Source organism: Oryx dammah, unplaced genomic scaffold (assembly GCF_014754425.2).
Source record: "Oryx dammah isolate SB20612 unplaced genomic scaffold, SCBI_Odam_1.1 HiC_scaffold_24, whole genome shotgun sequence".
NCBI lineage: Eukaryota > Metazoa > Chordata > Mammalia > Artiodactyla > Bovidae > Oryx > Oryx dammah.
Window position 1 is genome coordinate 35,778,087 of NW_024070208.1, and position 20,974 is coordinate 35,799,060.

Here is a 20,974-nt window from a genome sequence, read left to right on the forward strand (position 1 = left end):
CTGGGCTGAAGAAGCACAAGCTGGAATCAAGATTGCTGGGAGAAATATCAATAACCTCAGATATGCAGATGATACCACCCTTAGGGCAGAAAGTCAAGAGGAACTAAAAAGCCTCTTGATGAAAGTGAAAGAGGAGATGCGAAAAAGGAGATGAAGAAGAGATGTGAAAAAGGAGATAAAGAGGAGAGTGAAAAAGTTGGCTTAAAGCTCAACATTCAGAAAACTAAGATCATGGCATCTGGTCCCATCACTTCATGGGAAATAGATGGGGAAACAGTGGAAACAGTGTCAGACTTTATTTTGGGGGGCTCCAAAATCACTGCAGATGGTGATTGCAGCCAAGAAATTAAAAGATGCTTACTCCTTGGAAGGAAAGTTATGACCAACCTAGACAGCATATTAAAAAGCAGAGACATTACTTTGCCAATAAGTGGTGTGGAGAGGCCCAAAAAAAGAAAGAAAGCTAAGTATTATGCCTGAGATCATACAGCTGGTAAGTTACAGAGCCAAGGTTTGAACACAAATAAGGTAACTCTAGGGCCCATGTTATCATATTGTTAATACCATACCTGAAGGGAAGTGGAGCCTATGGCAAATGAAAACTTTATCAATGGTGGAATAACTGAAGCCCCCACAAAAGAGAGAAAAATTATTATGATTTACTACCAAATTGATACCCTACCAAATTGATACCAGAGTTGGGTTTTTTTGGCCAAGGAGCACAGCTTGTGGGATAACCAAGGGTGGAACTCCGACCACGTTAGTAAAAGCCTGGAGTCCTAATTACTGGACCACAACAGGCAACTCCCCACAGAGACTTATAACAAGGTAAAGAAGTTTAAAAAATCTTGACTCCATCAGCAGCACACAAAGTATCCCCAAACCAATCACATTTTAAACCAGCATCAGGGTTGTTTCATTACCACTTTCATCCAACAAAGTACCACAACACTCTGTATGTACATCACTGCCTGAACAAATTTCTACTACAAATACGTCAGAATAAACATCGATTCTCCTAATTCTCTTCAAACAGACTTTTAAAAAGAATACAGGAACAAATTAGGTCTATAAAATCATATTCTTCAGTAAAACCTGGGATTAAGGCAACAAATTTTATTATAGAGATCTGCAAAACTCTGAGTAAATGAATACAATAGATGGTGGCTTTGTAAAAGTTAGAAAGTTCAGAATTTAAGTACAGAATTCTATTTTCAAGTTGTCTGAAACACTCTAACAAATATCTTTAAACAGTACTTACAGAGTGTTACTTTTAAGCCTAAAATGTCAATATAAAAATTTAAAGCTAAAAATCTGTAAGAGAACTCCATGAAGACAGTGGCAGTAACCGCCCCATCCCCACCAGACGCCAGGAGAATGAACCCTGTGTGCAGACCCTGTGGGACGCCCTCATAGGTACCTGCACCCACCCGCCACCCTGTGCTCGGAAGCCAGGCTACAGAAGAGTCTCCCTCCCCAGCCAATCATCTGGTTCCATCAGACACCTGTGCTGAGACTCTGGCCAATAAGAAACAAAGACACGTCTTCCCGGGGCAGATGTCTCCCAGAAAGGCCTTTGCTTCTCAAAGAGGACCCGAGACTGGGCATCTTCTGAGCCTAGGTGTTAACGACTACATGAAGGTTCCAGACTCCCATGACCCTCTTGGAATCATGAGGACAGGAAGTCCTTGAGAAAAGCCAAGAGTGAGCACACTGTGAGCACTGGCTGCTGTTATTTGTAAAATGTATAGATTCACAGTGCTCAGGTATCAGTACATGCTACACAGCTGAATTTATGCCGTAGCTTTTAGCTATTCTCCAGTAGCATGAAACTAATACTATAAAAAATTAAATTTCTCAATATCAATGTAACAAACATAAATTTTCTTAATTTTTTTTCTTTGAAGTATGCTTTTAAAATAAGAATATCTATTACACACACAACCACATTTGGCCTTCAAGAGAATCAATACTGGCACCCATAAAAATGAGACATGCCTTCAATGTGCTCCAGTAAAACTGCACAGATACATGGGGCTGCCTTTCTTAGATGTGAGTCTCCTCCTAGACGCTAGGACAATGCTTTGATTACTATTCTGCTGACACAAACTTTCAAAATATGTAAGGATTATGTATTTGAGAAGTAAAAACTGAAGACATGCAACCACCACAGGAAAGCAGAACAGAACTTGCATACCTGTCTTCACTCCTGGCCTCCAGGGCTGGTGCCGGGCCCCATGACTGTCCAAGGGGGTCAAACGCAGAGCCTGGGACACAGCAGTCAAGAGGTCACGTTCAATGTGCATCCACACAATCGGAGGAACTGTGAAACCCTGCACACGCTGTCTAATTCACCTATTTATTAAATGGAATGGACCTTTTTTATGCTTACATGAGTATTCTTTATATCGAGAAACTGGTAAGATTTTTAACATACATAAAACCATGTAAATAAAACTGCATTACCATGTAAAAACAAAAATAACTACTCAGTACTTATTTCTCCCCACAGTAATCTATCCCTGTTATGAATTCCAAACTGTCAATCATGGGATTAATAACCTGGTAGTGGTTTTTAAATTTTCATTATTGGTATCATAAACATTAATTTTGTCACAGAAGTTTTATTTTAAAATTATTACTTAACTTATCATCCATTTAAATACTATTTTCATCTTTGATTCTTTAGCTCTAACTCACAGACAAATTTTCAGTGTGCAGCGTGGCATGATCTGACATGACATGCAGCGTGACTACACCTCAACTGGGACACAGAACACTCCCACAACCCTTTTCCTTTCCTGACCCTAACCCTAAAATAATCAATGACATGTTAAGTTTTATTTAAAATGGTAATATATTTAAACATACAAAAACAGTTTAAAAATTAAAAGATTTGAAAAAAAATTAATAGCTGAAATAATGTAACAAACCTCTCAAAGCTCCCTTGGTAAAGCCAGCGGCTCTCACTGCTGTCATGGGTCTAGTAACTCCATCCTTAAGAGAACAAGAATCATTTAAAAAGTGTTCTTACATGTGATCTACCTCTTATTTACAGTTCTGCACATGACACACATCTTATTAAAGCCCCAGTCTTGAACAGAGGTTTATAATTCCTCCCTACTGTTCCTCACTTTTGCCTCCTCACGTGTCAACCTGTCTGAACTTTTCCTTTGTCCTATAAAATTTCAATTCTTCAATTGAACTGGACTTACTGCCAGTTTGAAAAGAAAAACACTCTTTTGGGTTTTCAGTAGTACCTTATATAGCTTAGTAGCTGGTTACTCCCTACTTTGGGCTGGTCTCCTGTAGGCCTATGAGAGAAACCATAGAAACCGCTGGAAATGACAGCACAGGAGAACCAGGCCCCAGAGTCCATCCTACAGACAAACTAGAAGGCCTATGTCCATCCCCCTGTGGGATCTCACTTGAGACCTGAGTAAACAGTGATAAATCCAGAGACTGCCACCAAAGATTTTAAGCAGTTCAAATATCAACTCACAGTTTAAAGAATCAAGGTCACTATGCAAGTAATATCTTTAAAAAAAAATTTGGGGTAATAATATACTAAGTCACAAGAAAGGCCCAAGATGCAAACCCACACATGGGGATACCTGAATAGCCCCTGTCATCGGTCTTCCCATTGACGACACCAGGGAGGTCTTGGACTAGTGAACAAAAAACTAAGTTAAAATGATTCCAAAAAACTTCTACACTTAATTTTATAAACCAAGCTATAAAAGTTTCTTTATAACTTTCTTTCCTTCATTCTACTGGCAAGTAAACCTTTTATCTCCCGAGGACATAGGATCAAACAATAAAACTCTAAAACAGGCATCAGCAAACTACATCCCTTGGCCCTTATATGGGACAGAGCCACACTCCCTTCGTCTGCATGCTGTCTCTGGCTGCCTCTCCACAGATGCACAACTGGGTCTCCCAGAGCCTAAACCTCCCGGCTCTTCACAGAAAAGTTCGTTGACTCTTGTTCAGAAACATCACCAAAACAAAATTCATGAGTGATATCTGCTCTGACTGATTAATAAATGGATGTTTCCCACGATACACTGTTATGCAACGTTAAGGCCACTCTCTGTCCACAGGAAGGGGACAACTGGAAGGCCAGTGCCCAGGACTCTAGGTTCTGAAGCCATCTTTACGATCCCTAAGAAATATTATCAGAAAGACCAGGAAATGCTATTTCATCTCATTCCTTCATTTTTTTCCCATTTCTCTACTATTTAGCATAAGTGAAAACATCCAAACTATTTGTAATTTGGGCAAGATTTAAAAGGTTTTATGGATTTTTACATAGCATCTTTCCTCCAAAGATCTCAAATAAAAGCAAGACCCAATTATATATGCCTCTGAAATTTTTCAATTTTATTTTTTCATGTATTCTTAGTAAATTTTTAGAAATTATAAACATTACATTTATATAACACTAACTTCACAGAAAATATACGAATGTAATACACATGACACTTGGTTATATGATATAGAAAATGAAAAGTCAATCAACAAACACAATGTTTACAGACAGGAAAAGATAGCAAAACATTTTGTTTTATTTACAACCAAAATGACTAGAATATTCAAAGCTATTTATCAACAATTTATAACATTCATCACTATTCAAAATGGAAAATACATCTGGATCACGAGCTGAAAGGTAGCCAGACTTATTTAAAACTGCCTAAAGTGAACTTATATATGAGAAAAGGTATCTTCATATCTTCAGCTTAAGAAAACATACCCCATATCCAGTAGCTACGGGTCTAGAAACTGCTGTGCTTGGTATTTTAGCAGTTATCTTAGGGAGGAAAAAAAAAATAGTTAATAGAATTCAGATTAAGTTATATAATAGAAAACTGGAAAAGAAATGGAAAATACAGACTTATCAGTAGGGAAATATTTATATAACATTTAGAATAATTTTTAAATTATTCTAAATATTAAGGAGCTGGAGTATTTTAAGTATTGAGAAGGTCTATTCTGGAACTCATCTGAAAGGAGAAAAGGGACTTTAGAGTGACCTGTGGGTCAGTGGGATACAGGAGTCTCCAATGGACACACCTACCATTAATTCTGCATGATTATCACCACCAGACACTGGGTCTAACAACAGACACTGAATCTGGAGTCAGGGACCCTGGGTTTGAATCTCAGCTCTCCCTCTACTTGCTGTGTTTACTTTACCTCTCTGAACATAAATGTTCTCATCTCTGAAATAAAGATACAAAGCATGTTGATCACAAAATTGTAGTCATAGTTGACCATGGAGCTTTTCACAGACATACCGGGCTGAACACAAACCCTAGAGGGGGTCTGCCGAGGAGGTAGCCCTGGGACTCCTCCAAACTTCAAACTGTGACCTCACAAGGCTTCACTCAGACTGGAAGGTCAATCAGCCCATGTAAGACCTGAGCCCAATTTAGAAACATTTCACATTCAACTGGGTTGAGGTGATTCACTGTTCTAAGCATCTCTACAGCCATACACAAAAGTAAATTCTCTCCAATAAAAGATACCTGCCCTGATAAGGCAGTCTCGTGGCTGTTGAGCATCTGAAATGTGGCTCTTGATAATCTGAAATGTGGCTCAGGCAGCAGCATCTGGATTTTAAATTTTTACTTACTTTTTAATGATTTAGATGTAAATAGCTGCAACATGGCTAGTGGTTATCATTCCAGACAGCACAGACACATGCCTTAAATTATCTCTAAAATGTTTCATTTACAATGTCTGGCATTCAGTCTACAACAACCAAACACACAGGAGCAAGAGTCCCTAATCAAAATCCAAGAGAAACAAAATGGAAAGACACGCAGAAGGGGAATCATATGATGGAAACAACATCAAACACAGGCTCTGACCAGCATGCTCAACATGTTCAGTGAATCAAAAGACAAGATTGACAATTTCAGTACAGAACTGAAAACTACGAAAAATGGATAAGTGGAAATCCTAGAACTGAAAATAATGTAAAAATTTGGCATTGTCCAGAAAATAGTAAAATATTAAATTATACTAGACTTTGGTAAGTTAAAAGATGAGTATTTTAATCTTTACAAAAACACCAAAAGAATGGTCAAGGAATGTAAACTCCCAAGATAACAGAGGGAGAAATGTAATAAAAATCAAACAAAAAAAGATAAGAAAGGAGAGAAATAAAACATAAAGAAGGAAGGAAAAAACAAAGCAAATACTAAGACAACAAATGAAACCAATTTCATTAAATGTAAGTAGATGAAATACTTCACTAAAAGAATAAGATTATCTGACAATATTAAAAAAAAACAGAATTCTATTCATGTTGCTAGTAAAAAATATTTCTCTAAGAAATATATCTCAAATACAAAGATCTGAGAAAGCTGGAAGTGAAAAAATGGGGAAGACATACAATGCAAACACTAGACAAAAGAGAACCTGGTAGCTACAGCAATGTACTAACACCTGACGAAACAGACACACAGCACTACTAGAGCTACAAGGACATTTCATAGCAATAAAAGACTCAACAATATAACAATTCTAAATGTTTTTGCTACAAATATATAAAACAAAAACCTAAACAAAGAAATTCACAATCATATTGCATGATCTATTTTTCTCATTGATAATAATAGAACTTCAATTCCTACGTACCCTCCCAAAAAAAATCAATAAAAATACTGAACATTTGAACAAAATCATTAACAAACTTGACCAAACTGACAGATAACAGGTCTTGGAAAAACATAAAAAGGAAGGATGTGGGTCCTAGCAAAACTTTTCTGTGAGAACAAACTGAAGGAAAGAGACTATTTTTCTTTTTAATCACTCACTAATGACTAGATCTGTTCTTCTGGTTTTTACTCTTGGCACTGGATCCTGTGTCTCCTCGCTCCTTACTCACCCTGCACCCTCACCCACAAAGCCTTTCCTCACATACCTCAAGGCTGATCTTAACTGCACACATCCTTAAATATTCAACTGTACATTTATCTCCCGACTGTCCCAACGAGGAATAAAGAACTTATCTTTGTGATCCCAGAGCAATTTATACTCTTTTTACAACACAAATTACAATATGCCTTGTAATTTCTATTTGTGTCCACTTTACTCTTCTCTGGAGCTAGCTGGAATTTTATCCCTCTTAAATGAGCCCAATGCCTCTCCTATAAAAGTTGCACAGATTTTTCCCATTTAATACAGTAAGTAGGATGTGATGACAATATCATTCAAAGGGGTGCAGACCTACTCTCTGTCCTGGTTACGGGTAACTGTGAGACCTCTCCTCCCAGCCTTGTTTCCTGTTTATAACATGAGAGTCTCTAAAGTCATTTCTGAACATCAATGAAGGGAAAGCTTGGAGACATTATCACTTGTTGATACATCAAATCACTAAACTGAAGACTTTAACTTATTCACTAAGTTGTGATCTGTGGAGTACCCACAGCAAACAAAGAAAAGATCAATAAATAAGACAGTTTACCTCTTCAAAAAGGTTACAGTCTTGTCATTGGCCAAGTGCAAGAACTTAATCTATAGTTTTCCTTTCCATAATGAAGGTAACCTTAAAATTAAAATACAGCTTATGGAATGTGTAGTCAAGAATTGACTTCACCCAAAGAGAGCACTGGCTTTGCCCTTCACTACAGGGAGGTGATCTGTATGCCCCTGTAATGTCCTGCCTGATACATCCCTGTTTCCCTGGGGGGCTTTGGCCACCAGACAGTCTAACCCCCAGATATATTAGCTTGAACCTCCATGGAGGGCTAGAGACTAATGGGCAGCCACAAGGACAGTATGTGATGGAGCCCCATTAACACTGTGGACATCAGAGTCATGGGAGGGCCTCCTTGCTGGCTCTACAAGTACCATCACCACACAGAAGGGTCGAGGGGGTTAAAGCCACCCAGGGCTCCACAGGGAAAAGACAACCAGAACCCCCATGTCTGACCTCCCAGACTCTGCCCCAGGTCTCTCTTCTCTCAGCAGATTTAACCTGTATCATTCTCCTGAAATAAACCGTTAAGTATAATAGCTTTCAGTGAGTTCTCTGAGTCTTTTCAGAAAATTACACATGCTGAAGGTGCCTGCAGCTGGAATTAGAAGTGAGGATAGTCCCATGGACCGCTGTGCTCTCTAACTTCAAGGAAGGAACCCCACAAATGTGACAGGCAAGGTCCCTCCCACCGGAAGTGGTTTAATGTAGACCTTTCATTATTGAGGAACAGTTAAGTATGGTGGGAGGGAAGAGGCCCTAACAGAGTGAGGGAGGGCAGGTGGGGGGACACACCATCTACAGCAGGGCATTCACTCCCTAACAGCCTGTCGACCTGGCACTGCCGGCCTCTTTTAGGTAACTTACTGTGGGGTGGCCTGCTGCCTCCGAGATGCTAGGCACTGGTCCAAATTATGAGAAATAAAAATATCTCCAGGGCAAACATGTGCCAGGGCAGGTGGGCAAGTGGGCACTGAGAACCACTGCTCTGGAGCCATGGGTGGGCAGAACACTAGGCATAGAACTTTCTGTACTTCTCACTTTACCTAGTGCCAACCTTGTTTATTTTCAACTACAAAAGACTCTCAGTAGAGTTCATGCACTGTGGAAGGCAGAAGTCTATTCTCTGTGTGACATATAAAAACTTTACTAATAACACTGAAAACAATCACTCTAGCCATGTATGTACTGGTGGAGGATTAGTTAGCAGACAGTCATTAATTCAAGGGAGGTGTAATTTGCAACTTAAGCACCAGTGTTTTCAAAGATCAATATTTACATAACATTAAAAATTAGACAAATTTTTAAAAAATAATGTTTTGGGTAAACATATTCCAGTGTCTTACATAAATAATAATATTTATATTCTCAAGAGCATAAAAATTCTTTGATCTATATTACTTTAAAATTAACTTACTGGATATACTGTAAACTATAAAACATTGCTATAAGAAACTGAAAAAGAAATAAATGGAAAGACATCCTGTATTCAAGGCTATAAAACTTTATATTGTTAGGATATCTATATTGAACTTCCCTGGTGGTCCAGTGGTTAAGAATACACCCACCCTATAACTGATTGGAAGTGGCAAAAGTGGGCATTATTCCTAATTCTAGGGGAAAAGCTTTTGGTCTTTTACCACCAAATATGTTGTTAGCAGTGAGATTTTCTTATATAGCCTTCATCATAGTGAGTTTCCTTCTATTTCTAGTTCATTACATGTTCTTATTGTGAAAGGATGTGGAATTTTGTCAAGTTCTTTTATTGCATCAATTGAGATGATTTGGGGTTTTTTTCCCTTCATTCTATTAAGGTGACATATCACATTGATTAATTTTTGTCTGTAATCCATTCTCAAATTTCAGGAATAAATCCCACTTTGTCATAGTGTGCAACCCTTATAATATGCTGCTTTGGTTTGCTTATATTTTGTTCAGGATTTCTAGGTTAGTATTCATAAAGGATATTTCTTGTAGTGTCTTTGCCTGGCTTTGGTATCAGTGTAAAAGTTTTCAAAATATATTCTGGATTAAAAAAAAGAATCGGGGACACGGGTTCAATCCTTGGTCAGGGAAGAACCCACATTCCTCGGGGCAGCTAAGCCCATGAGCCACAACTACTGAAGCCCGCACGCCCTAGAGCCCACACTCCACAAGAGAAGCCACAACGAGAAGCCCACACACTGCAACTAGAGAAAGTGCATGTGCAGCCACAAAGACCCAGCACAGCCAAATATAAATAAATTACTTCAAAAAAAGATATCTATATTACTCAAAGCAACGCACAGATTCAATGTAATCTCTACCAAAATCCCAATGTCTTTTTTTGAAGAAATGGAAAAATCCAACCTAAAACTCATTTGGAATCTTAAGAGACCCTGGAGAGCCGAAAAATTTTGAAAAAGATCTAAGTTGGGGGATTCCTATCTGCTGATTTCAAAACATGTTACAACACTACTGCACTGGAAACAATGTGGTGCTGGAAGGAATGACTTTCAACAAGGGTGTCAAGACCACACAAGGGGGAAGGTCAGTCTCTCCCAAATGGCACTGAGAATACCGGATATTCTCACGCAAAACAAGGAAACTGGACCGTTAATCTTATAGAGCATTTAAAAATGAACTCAAAGTAGATTAAAGGCCCAAACATAAGACCTAAAACCTAAAAGACTATAAAACTGCTAGGAAAAAAACAGAGGAAAATGTCATGGCATTGGACTTAGCAATGATTTCTTGGATATGACATCAAAAAGCATAGGCAACTTAAGCAAAAACAGACAAATGAGACCACATCAAACATAAAGCCTTTTGTGGGTCAAAGGATACAATCAACAGAATAAAAAACAGCTACCTACAGAATGGGAGAAAATATCTGCAAAGCATATATCCAATAAAGAACTCCTACAACTCAACAACAAAACATTAAATAACCCAGCTTAAAAATGGGCAAAATACTTGAATAGACATTTTTTCAAAGATCATACACAAATGGCCAAAAAGTATATGAAAAGATAACATCACTAATAATCAGAGAAATGCAAATCAAGACCACAATGAGAACCATCTCATACCCATTAAAACTGCTACTATCAAAAAACAGAAAATAACAAGTGTTAGTGAGGGGTAGAGGAACTGGAGCCTGCGTGCAGTGTCAGCGGAATTACCATACAATCCAGCAACCCCACTTCCAGGTATACACCCTGAAAACAGAGCCTCAGGATATTTGTGTCCCCGAGTTCATGGCAGTGCTGCTCACAACAGCCAACAGGTGGAAGCAACCCAAGTGTGTGCAGAACAAGATGTGCTCCATCCAGACAATGAAATGTCATTCAGCCTTAAAAAGGAAGAAAACCCTGACACCTGCTGCACCATGGATGAACCTTGAAGACGTTATGCTGAATGAAATAACTGTTCGATTCCACTTACGTGAGGCACCTAGAACAGGCAAACACATAGAGATAGAGAGTAGAAAGGTGGGGCCAGCAGCTGGAGGATGTTGTTGTTCAGTGAGGACAGAGCCTCAGTTTGGGAAAATGGAAAGTTCTAGGGGTCTGTTTCACAACAACGGGAATTAATTTAGCACTCCCAATGTGTACGTTTAAAAACAATAAACAGGGTAAGCTTTGTTCGTTGTTTTTTTTTTACAATAATAAAAAAAATTCACTTACTGGAGGTCTTCTGCCATGACTAGTTCTCACAGCTTGCTGAAAGGCTGTATCATTCTCCAATTCCTAAAACAAAATGGCAAATTTAACATTCAATGTGAGGTGACAAATTTTAAAAAATGTTTAACCATTACTGTTTGGTGTTCAGGATCCTCTAGGATCCATCTTTCCTCATCTGCAGATGTCCACGTAGGGCTCAAGGACTCCTGTCCTCAGCTTTCCCTTCACAGGACATGAAATACCAAAGGCCCTCTCTCCCTTGGGGAGAGGAGCACTGACAGTCTAGTCAAGTGCAAGGACATGTCACTGGCTACTGGCTCAATGGGTACTGTCAACGTGCCTCATCCCAAGATCAAGTCTTTCTTGTCCCTCTCTTCCAAGTCGGTGGAGCAGCAAGAACAAAGAATCACCCCCTCCATCCTTTCTCCCTCCTCTCTTCTTCCATATCCTGGGCTGTGGCTACTAGCCTTACCTGAGAAGCTGAGGACAGAAAAAGCTGCATCCTCTCCCAGAAACTGGGCAAACTCTCTTGTCTCATCTCCCAAGTGAAAACGGTTTTTCATCTCAGGGAGAGGTAAAGTCTGAGACTCAGACTGGAGCCAGCTGAGGCTCCACTGGGTCCAACCTGTCATGCTTTGGAACCAAAGGCTCAGCTGACATAAAACGTTACTGTGCTTTGCTGATTCCTGACATGTGCTCACATTCTCCCTCAGGAATCTGAGGAAAGTCACATTAGTTAGGGGCAAGTTACCAGGGCTCCCAGGTTTCCTGGACAAAATGCTATTTTCCAACTGCCAGTGTAACCAGCCTTTGCCTCGAGCTCCTTCACCACCACAAGCTCTGGGTTCAGCCCTCTGTACACATCAGTGCACACTTCTCACACTCGCTTCTGACTCACTCCAGTCTACTTCCCACAGAAATATACTTGCCGATTACTAAAAAACAAACAATACACTAAAACAAAAAAATAGAGTCAGTATCAATCAGCTTTTTAAAACCCTGGAGACAACATGTTTTTATAACCAGGATGTACTTTACACATGAACAAAATACAATGTACTTTAAACATGATTATACACAAGCATTTTTTAGCTTTACTTCAAATAATCTTCATAACCTTCCATATCAGCTACACAAAAAGAAGTAAGTACAACACTGCTATATTTAAAATGTATAACCAACAAGGCCCTACTGTGTAGCACATGGAACTCTGCTCAATGTTATGTGGCAGCCTGGATGGGAGGTGGGTTGAGGGGGGAGAATGGATACATGTATATGTATGGCTGAGTCCCTTCAAAAGAAAAAAAAAAAAAAAGAAGTAAGTACACAAATCTCACTCAGCCATAGAAACCAGGCAACTTTCATATGAGTACAAGCCAAGCGCTCCCTTGGCACATGTTTTAGGAAAAAGAAGTCTAATATTCCTATATTATTAGTAAAATTCAATTAATCAACTCAAAGAAGTCTAACTAAATGATAAACTAAAACCTATCAATAAATTCTCCAATTACAAATACCAAACTAACACAACTTTTGTCATTTCTTTTCCTTTGTTCAAGATTTGATTAACAATTTGAATAATCTATGAACACCTTAGCAACTGTTTCAAGTAATTCAGTTATATATTAACTTATTCCAATTAATTAAAAGGAAACCATGAGTAAACCAAATTTTTATTTTACTGTGTAATTTACTTTTGTGTATTATAATCTGAGTATTTGCTTCATTAATAGATAATGAAGCCACACTGTGATGACCTGAAGAATTAGGAAGTTTATCTGATATTATTAAAAAACGAACATGATGATCGTTTTTGCACTTGTGGGACTCTACCCAAGAAATGTTTGATCACAAGGTAAAAAATTACTTATGCATAAAATTTTCCATTGTGTTATTGTTATTAGTAGGGGCAGAAAACTATAAATAACTATCCTACAGTCAGAAAGTAATCAACTGTATATAGTCAGTATTATGCAGCCATTAAAACTATATTTAAATTTTTAGTATCATGAGATATTGTTTATGATATAGCCAAAAATAGATAAGCAAACAGAAAAGTAACTGTCAGTTCAATTCCAAACATTCTAAAAGAAAATTCTATGTATATGCATGAAGGAAAGACAAACAAAACACTAGCAGTAGTTATTTCTGAGTGGTGGGATTATGGACAATTTTGTTTTCCAACAATAGGCACATATATTTTTTATATCTGTAACTTTTATAACTGGGAGAAAGGGAAAGATTCAGTGGTTTTCATAATTAACACTAACTTATGAAAATGCCCATGTTTTAATACATATTTTTAAAAATTAGTCTGTATAGTCATATCCATGTATACAGATGTTTGTATTAAATATATAGGGAGGGACACACCTACCTATATAAAAAGACAAGGAACACAGCAAAACATCAGTGCTATGACCTTCTACAGTACAGGTCATCACCAGGTAACAGTATTTGTCATTTTATTTTTTTCCCCAATCTTCTGTATTTTTCAAATTTTCTATGATAAATAGTATCTCCTAGATTTTTATTTCATACAGAGTAAATGAATAGTTTCTATTTTCTCTTCTTGCTTTCTAAGTCTCAAATTCACAAACCATCATTCTTCTCCAGAGGAAAAAACTTCAAAAATGACTGAAAGCCACGTGAAAAACTCGAGAATAGAATGTAAGTTCCTAAATTAAAGTCCTCTGAATGCTAATATTTGATTCTCACATACTAGCAAGAAAATTAATGCTCACATCCTTCATCCTTAAATTGTTTCACACACTAATTCAAGGTAAATTTATAAAGCAGCTTCTTTTGGTTTTTGTCTTTTACAATCTGGAAATTGTAACTCTCACAATGTAAACAGATTTAAAATAATCATATAATTGTCTTAATAACAATTTCATCCTATAATTACTATACTAAATATTAAGCAGATATAGGCTTGTTCACATAAGTTAACATTCATAAAAGGAAAAAAGCAGGTTACAAAACAGTACACACAGTATGATACCATTGTCTCCAAAAACATATAGACATACAGTGTACATATATATACACACACACACACATATATTTCTGCATAGGGAAACATTTAGCATTAAGCACTGTAACTTAGTTGATGTTTATCTCTGGGAGGTGACAGTTTCTATGATTTTAATTTTTTCTTTATTTTTATTCTCTAGTTTTTCTATAAAATACTTGTATAATTCAATTCAAAGAAAAATAACTCTACATGACACTTCAAATTTAAGGCATTTAAAAAAAAAACAATTTTAGGCACCTCAAGGGATCTAAGTCTTTTAACATACATATTCAGATAACTAGTGCAAAAGAATACAAGAATATAATTGATCCTAATTCTTTTCCATAACATTTTTTCACATCTCTATCCTTTTCCCTTCTGTTGCGATTATTACTATTGGTAGAAGTTAGTACAGTCTTCAGTAATAGTACTTTTCTAGGCTTTTAATCAACTTAACTTAATCTAAAGCATAATATAGCAGAACCATCAAATCCAAAATTTTCACAAACCAGCTGGTTAGCAAAGACCAAAGTAAAAACCAATGAAACATTTTTTTTTTACCTCAGTATCATAGGTTGGATTGTAGTCATTATAGCCAGAATAAAGATCATCTTCATCTGTTTCTGGGGCCAGGTGTACATTTTGCATCATTTGTACCTATGAAAAATCACTGTTGTAAATGTATTCCTGAAATAATTCTTAATTGAAACAAAGTGTAACTATTAACAACCTTTCTGGTCAAATTTATGTCTACATATGTTTATGGCTTAAACATTTTTCGTGTCAAATTCTTAAAACTAGGTATCAAAACAGACACACAAGTCAATCGAACAGAACAGAGAGGCCCCAATAAACCTGTGCATTTAAGGTCAATTAATTTATGACAGTCACTCAGTGAAGTCGCTCAGTCGTGTCCAACTCTTTGCGACCGCATAGGCTGTAGCCTATCAGGCTCCTCAGTTCATGGAATTTTCCAGGCAAGAGTACTGGAGTGGGTTGCCATTTCCTTCTCCATGGGATCTTCCCCACCCAGGGATCCTGCATTGTGGGCAGACACTTTACCGTCTGAGCCACCAGTGAAGTCCAATTTATGACAAGGGACCCAAAAATAAACAATGGAGAAAGGATAGTCTCTTCAATAAATGGTGTTGGGAAAAATGGACAGCCACATTCAAAAAAATACATCTGGGCCCCTACCTTATACCATATACAAAAATCAATGCAAAATGAGCATAAGACTTGAAACCATAAAACTTATAGAAGTAAACATAGATGGTTAAGTACCTTGACATCAGTTCTGATGATATCTTTTTTGGAATTGACACCAAAAGAAATGACAACAAAACTAAAAATAGGTAAGTGGGACTAAATCAAACTGAAAAGTTTCTGCACAGCAAATGAAATCATCAACAAAATGAAAAGGTAATTGGGAGAAATATTTACAAATCATGTATCTGATAAGGGGTTAATATCCAAAAATATAAAGAATTCATGTAACTCAACAACAACAAAAACTCGATTAAAAAATGGGCAGAGGGGACTTCCCTGGTGATCCAGTGGTTAAGAATTCGCCTGTCAATGCAAGGGACAAGGGTTCGATCCCTAGTCTGGGAAGATCTCATATGCCATGGAGCCTGTGCTCTAAAGCCTTTGAGCCACAACTACTGAGCCCATGTGCCACAACTACTGAAGCTGGTGAGCTCAGAGCCTGTGCTCCACAACAAAGAAGCTATAATAAGAAGTCCATGCAACCCAACAAAGAACAGCCCCTGCTCACCACAGCTAGAGAAAGCCCTCACACAGTAACAAAGACCCAGGACAACCAAAAATAAATACAGTATTTTTAAAAATTGGCAGAGGAGCTAAATAGACATTTTTCCAAATCAGACAATACAGATAGTCATGAAAAGATGCTCAACCTCACTAATCATCAGGGAAATAAAATTAAAAACACAAGGAGATAGCATCTCACACTGGTTAGACTTGTTATTGTCAAAAACACTAGAGAGAGGCATTGATGAGGATGTGGAGAAAAGGAAACCCTTGTGCACTGCTGGTAGAATATAAGCTGATGAAGCAACTATGGAGAACAGTATGGAGGTTCCTAAAAAATTAAAAATACAGTTACTGAATGATCTAGCAATTCCACTTCTGGGTATTTATCTGAAGCAAATGAAAATAGTAACTCAAAAAAGTATCTGCACCACTATGTTTGCTGCATCATTACCAACAAGTAAGATACGGAAACAACCTAAGTGTCCATCAATGGATGACTGGATAAAGAAAATGTGATGCACACACAAACACATGTGCACACACACAATGGAATACTATTCAGCCCCCCAAAGGAAATTTTGCCATTATGATCATGGATGGATCTATATGGCATTGTTGTTTATCACTAAGCAGTATCCTATTCTTTTACAATCCCATAGACTGGAGCCCACCGGGCTCCTCTGTCCATGGGATTTCTCAGGCAAGAATACTGGAGTGGGTTACCATTTCCTTCTCCAGGGAATCTTCCCGACCTAGGGATCAAAACTGCATCTCCTGCATTGGCAGGCAGATTCTTTACCACTGCACCACCTGGGAAGCTGAGAGGTCACTATGCTGAGCGAAATTAAGCCAGATAGAGAAAAACAAAAACTGCATGATCTCACTTATCTGTGGAATCTAAAAACAAAAAGAATTCCCTGGCATTTCAGTGGTTAGGACTCAGTGCTGTCACTGCAGAGGGCCGGGTTGAATCTCTGGTGGATGAACTAAGATAGCACTAGCCCCATAGTTGAGTTCAGTCACTCAGTCGTGTCTGACTCTTTGCGAGAGTGGACTGCAGCACACCAGGCCTCCCTGTCCATCACCAACTCTCAGAGTTTACTCAAATTCATGTCCATTGAGTCAGTGATGCCATCCAACCATCTCATACTCCATCATCCCCTTCTCCTCCTGACTTCAATCTTTCCCAGCATCAGGGTCGTTTCCAATAAGTCAGTTCTTCACATCAGGTGGCCAAAGTACTGGAGTTTCGGCTTCAGCATCAGTCTTTCCAACGAATATTTAGGACTGATTTCCTTTAGGATGGACTGGTTGGATCTCCTTGCAGTCCAAGAGACTCTCAAGAGTCTTCTCCAATATCACAGCTCAAAAGCATCAGTTCTTTGGCGCTCAGCTTTCTTTATAGTCCAATTTTCACATCCATACATGACTACTGGAAAAACCATAGCTTTGACTAGACAGACCTTTGTCGGCAAAGTAATGTCTCTGCTTTTTAATATGCTGTCTGCTGCTGCTGCTAAGTCACTTCAGTCATGTCTGACTCTGTGCGACTCCAGAGACGGCAGCCCACGAGGCTCCCCCGTCCCTGGGATTCTCCAGGCAAGAATACTGGAGTGGGTTGCCATTCCTTCTCCAATGCATGAAAGTGAAAAGTGAAAGTGAAGTCACTCAGTCGTATCCGACTCTTAGCGACCCCATGGACTGCAGCCCACCAGGCTCCTCCATCCATGGGATTTTCCAGGCAAGAGTACTGGAGTGGGGTACCATTGCCTTCTCCAATATGCTGTCTAGGTTGGTCATAACTTTCCTTCCAAGGAGTAAGCATCTTTTAATTTCATGGCTACAGTCACCATCTGCAGTGATTTTGGAGCCCCCCAAAATCAAGTCTGTCACTGTTTCCATTGTTTCCCCATCTATTTGCCATGAAGTGATGGGACCAGATGCCATGATCTTAGTTTTCTGAATGCTGAGTTTTAAGCCAACTTTATCATTCTCCTCTTTCACTTTCATCAAGAGGCTCTTTAGTTCTTCACTTTCTGCCATAAGGGTGGTGTCATCTGCATATCTGAGGTGATAGATATTTCTCTTGGCAATCTTGATTCCAGCTTGTGCTTCTTCCAGTCCAGCATTTCTCATGATGTACTCTGCATATAAGTTAAATAAGCAGGATGACAATAAACAGCCTTGATGTACTCCTTTCCTGATTTGGAACCAGTCTGTTGCTCCATTCCAGTTCTAGCTGTTGCTTCTTAATCTGCATACAGATTTCTCAGGGGGAAGGTCAGGTGGTCTGGAATTCCCATCTCTTGAAGAATTTTCCACAGTTTGTTGTGATTCACACAGTCAAAGGCTTTGGCATAGTCAGTAGAGCAGAAATAGATGTTTTTATGGAACTCGCTTGCTTTTCTCAACAATCCAGCGGATGCTGGCAATTTGATCTCTGGTTCCTCTGCCTTTTCTAAAACCAGATTGCACATCTGGAAGTTCATGGTTCGCATATTGCTGAAGCCTGGCTTGGAGAATTTTGAGGATTACTTTGTTAGCATGTGAGATGAGTGCAACTGTTTGGTAGTTTGAACACTCTAGAATCCGCCTGCAATGCAGGAGACCCCAGTTCAATTCCTGGGTTGGGCAGATCCCCTGGAGAAGGATAGGCTACCCACTCCAGTATTCTTGGGCTTCCTCTATGGCTCAGCTGGTAAAGAATCCACCTGCGAAGTGGGAGACCTGCATTCGATCTCTGGGTTAGGAAGATTCCCTGGAGAAAGGAAAGGCTACCCACTCCAGTATTCTGGCCTGGAGAATTGCATGGACTAAGTCCATGGGGTCACAAAGAGTCGGACACGACTGGGTGACTTTCACTTTCACTTTGAACATTCTTTGGCATTGCCTTTCTTTGGGATTGGACTGAAACTGACTTTTTTCAGTCCTGTGGCCACTGCTGAGTTTTCCAAATTTGCTGGCATATTGAGTGCAGCACTTTCACAGCATCATCTTTTAGGATTTGAAATAGCTCAACTGGAATTCCATCACCAGCACTAGCTTTGTTCGTAGTGATGCTTCCTAAGGCCAACTTGACTTCCCATTCCAGGATGAACTAAGATCCCACAAACCCCATAGTAGAGCACCAAAAACAAACAAACAAAAAACTACTGCAGTATAAACAATGAACATGCTTTAGTTCTTTAGTGCATTGTTTAGTGCATTCTTTAGTTCTGTGCATTCCTTTTTTTAAATTATTTTTTAACTGAAGGATAATTGCTTTACAGAATTATCTGTACTACCTTTAGTATCAGTTCAGTTCAGTTGCTCAGTCGTGTCCGACTCTTTGCGACCCCATGAATCGCAGCACGCCAGGCCTCCCTGTTCATCACCATCTCCCGGAGTTCACTCAGACTCACATCCATCGAGTCCATGATGCCATCCAGCCATCTCATCCTCAGTCGTCCCCATCTCCTCCTGCCCCCAATCCCTCCCAGCATCAGAGTCTTTTCCAATGAGTCAACTCTTCACATGAGTTGGCCAAAGTACTGGAGTTTCAGCTTTAGCATCATTCCTTCCAAAGAAATCCCAGGGTTGATCTCCTTCAGAATGGACTGGTTGGATCTCCTTACAGTCCAAGGGACTCTCAAGAGTCTTCTCCAACACCACAGTTCAAAAGCATCAACTCTCCGGCGCTCAGCCTTCTTCACAGTCCAACTCTCATATCCATACATGACCACAGGAAAAACCATAGCCTTGACTAGACGGACCTCAGTCGGCAAAGTAATGTCTCTGCTTTTGAATATGCTATCTAGGTTGGTCATAACTTTTCTTCCAAGGAGTAAGCGTCTTTTAATTTCATGGCTGCAGTCACCATCTGCAGTGATTTTGGAGCCCAAAAAAATAAAGTCTGACACTGTTTCCATTGTTTCCCCATCTATTTCCCATGAAGTGATGGGACCAGATGCCATGATCTTCATTTTCTGAATGTTGAGCTTTAGGCCAACTTTTTCACTCTCCTCTTTCACTTTCATCAAGAGGCTTTTTAGCTCCTCTTCACTTTCTGCCATAAGGGTGGTGTCATCTGCATATCTGAGGTGATTGATATTTCTCCCAGCAATCTTGATTCCAGTTTGTGTTTCTTCCAGTCCAGCGTTTCTCATGATGTACTCTGCATATAAGTTAAATAAGCAGGGTGACAATATACAACCTTGACGTACTCCTTTTCCTATTTGGAACCAGTCTGTTGTTCCATGTCCAGTTCTAACTGTTGCTTCCTGACCTGAGTGTGTATATATATATATATATATTCTATTGAGTGTGGAAATGGAATTACTGGCAACATTATGTTTAACTTTTGGAGGAGCTGCTAAGCTTTTCCAAAGTGGCTGCACTATTCTACATCCCACCAGCAGTGAATGAAGGTTCCAATTTCTCCATGTCCCAGCCAACACCTGCTATTGGCCCTATTCTGATTACAGCCACTCTAGCAGGCAAAAAGTAATATCTTCATGGTTTTGATTTGATTTTTGGTTTGATTTCCTTAGTGATTAAAGATGCTGACCATCCTTTCATATGCTTATTGAAAACTGTAACTTTTTGTCTATTCAAATGCTTTGCCCATTTATAAAAAGTGGGTTTTTGATCTGATTCATGTCGAGGTTTGACAGAAAACAACAAAATTCTGTAAAGCAATTATCCTTTAATAAAAAAAATTAAAAAAAAAAAAGAATTCCTTGGGAGGACCCTGGCAGTCCAGTGGTGAGGACCCTGCACATTCACTGCCATGGGGCTTCACTCCCTGGTCCCACAAACCAAGTCTTGCGGCACACACACACACAAAATCCCTATATGTTCTTGATATCAGACCTTGTCAGAGAAACGATTAGCAAATATTTTCTCTCATTCTGTGCACTGTCTTTCCACCTTCTTGTCCTTTGAAGCACAAAACTTTTTAATTTCAATGATGGGCTTCCCAGGTGGCGCAGTGATACCCTAAGAATACACTTGCCAACGCAGGAGATGCAGGTTCATCCCTGTGTAGGG

General features: G+C 38.9%; 1 protein-coding gene across 3 annotated transcripts in view; it reads right to left on the minus strand.

The window, feature by feature from the left end:
• Positions 1–20,974, minus strand: part of IFT88 (intraflagellar transport 88) — a 62,416-nt gene that overhangs the window by 39,979 nt on the left and 1,463 nt on the right. Inside the window, exons 2-7 of one of the 3 annotated variants that reach the window (XM_040266808.1) lie at positions 14,732–14,827; positions 11,158–11,220; positions 4,757–4,813; positions 3,615–3,668; positions 2,934–2,997; positions 2,198–2,267 (exon numbers count right to left, since the gene is read on the minus strand). In XM_040266808.1, the coding sequence (XP_040122742.1) occupies positions 2,198–2,267; positions 2,934–2,997; positions 3,615–3,668; positions 4,757–4,813; positions 11,158–11,220; positions 14,732–14,821 (398 nt within the window). In that variant the 5' untranslated portion in view covers positions 14,822–14,827. The remainder of the gene's footprint in view (positions 1–2,197; positions 2,268–2,933; positions 2,998–3,614; positions 3,669–4,756; positions 4,814–11,157; positions 11,221–14,731; positions 14,828–20,974) is intronic. The other 2 variants (XM_040266809.1, XM_040266810.1) reach the window with 2 other exon arrangements.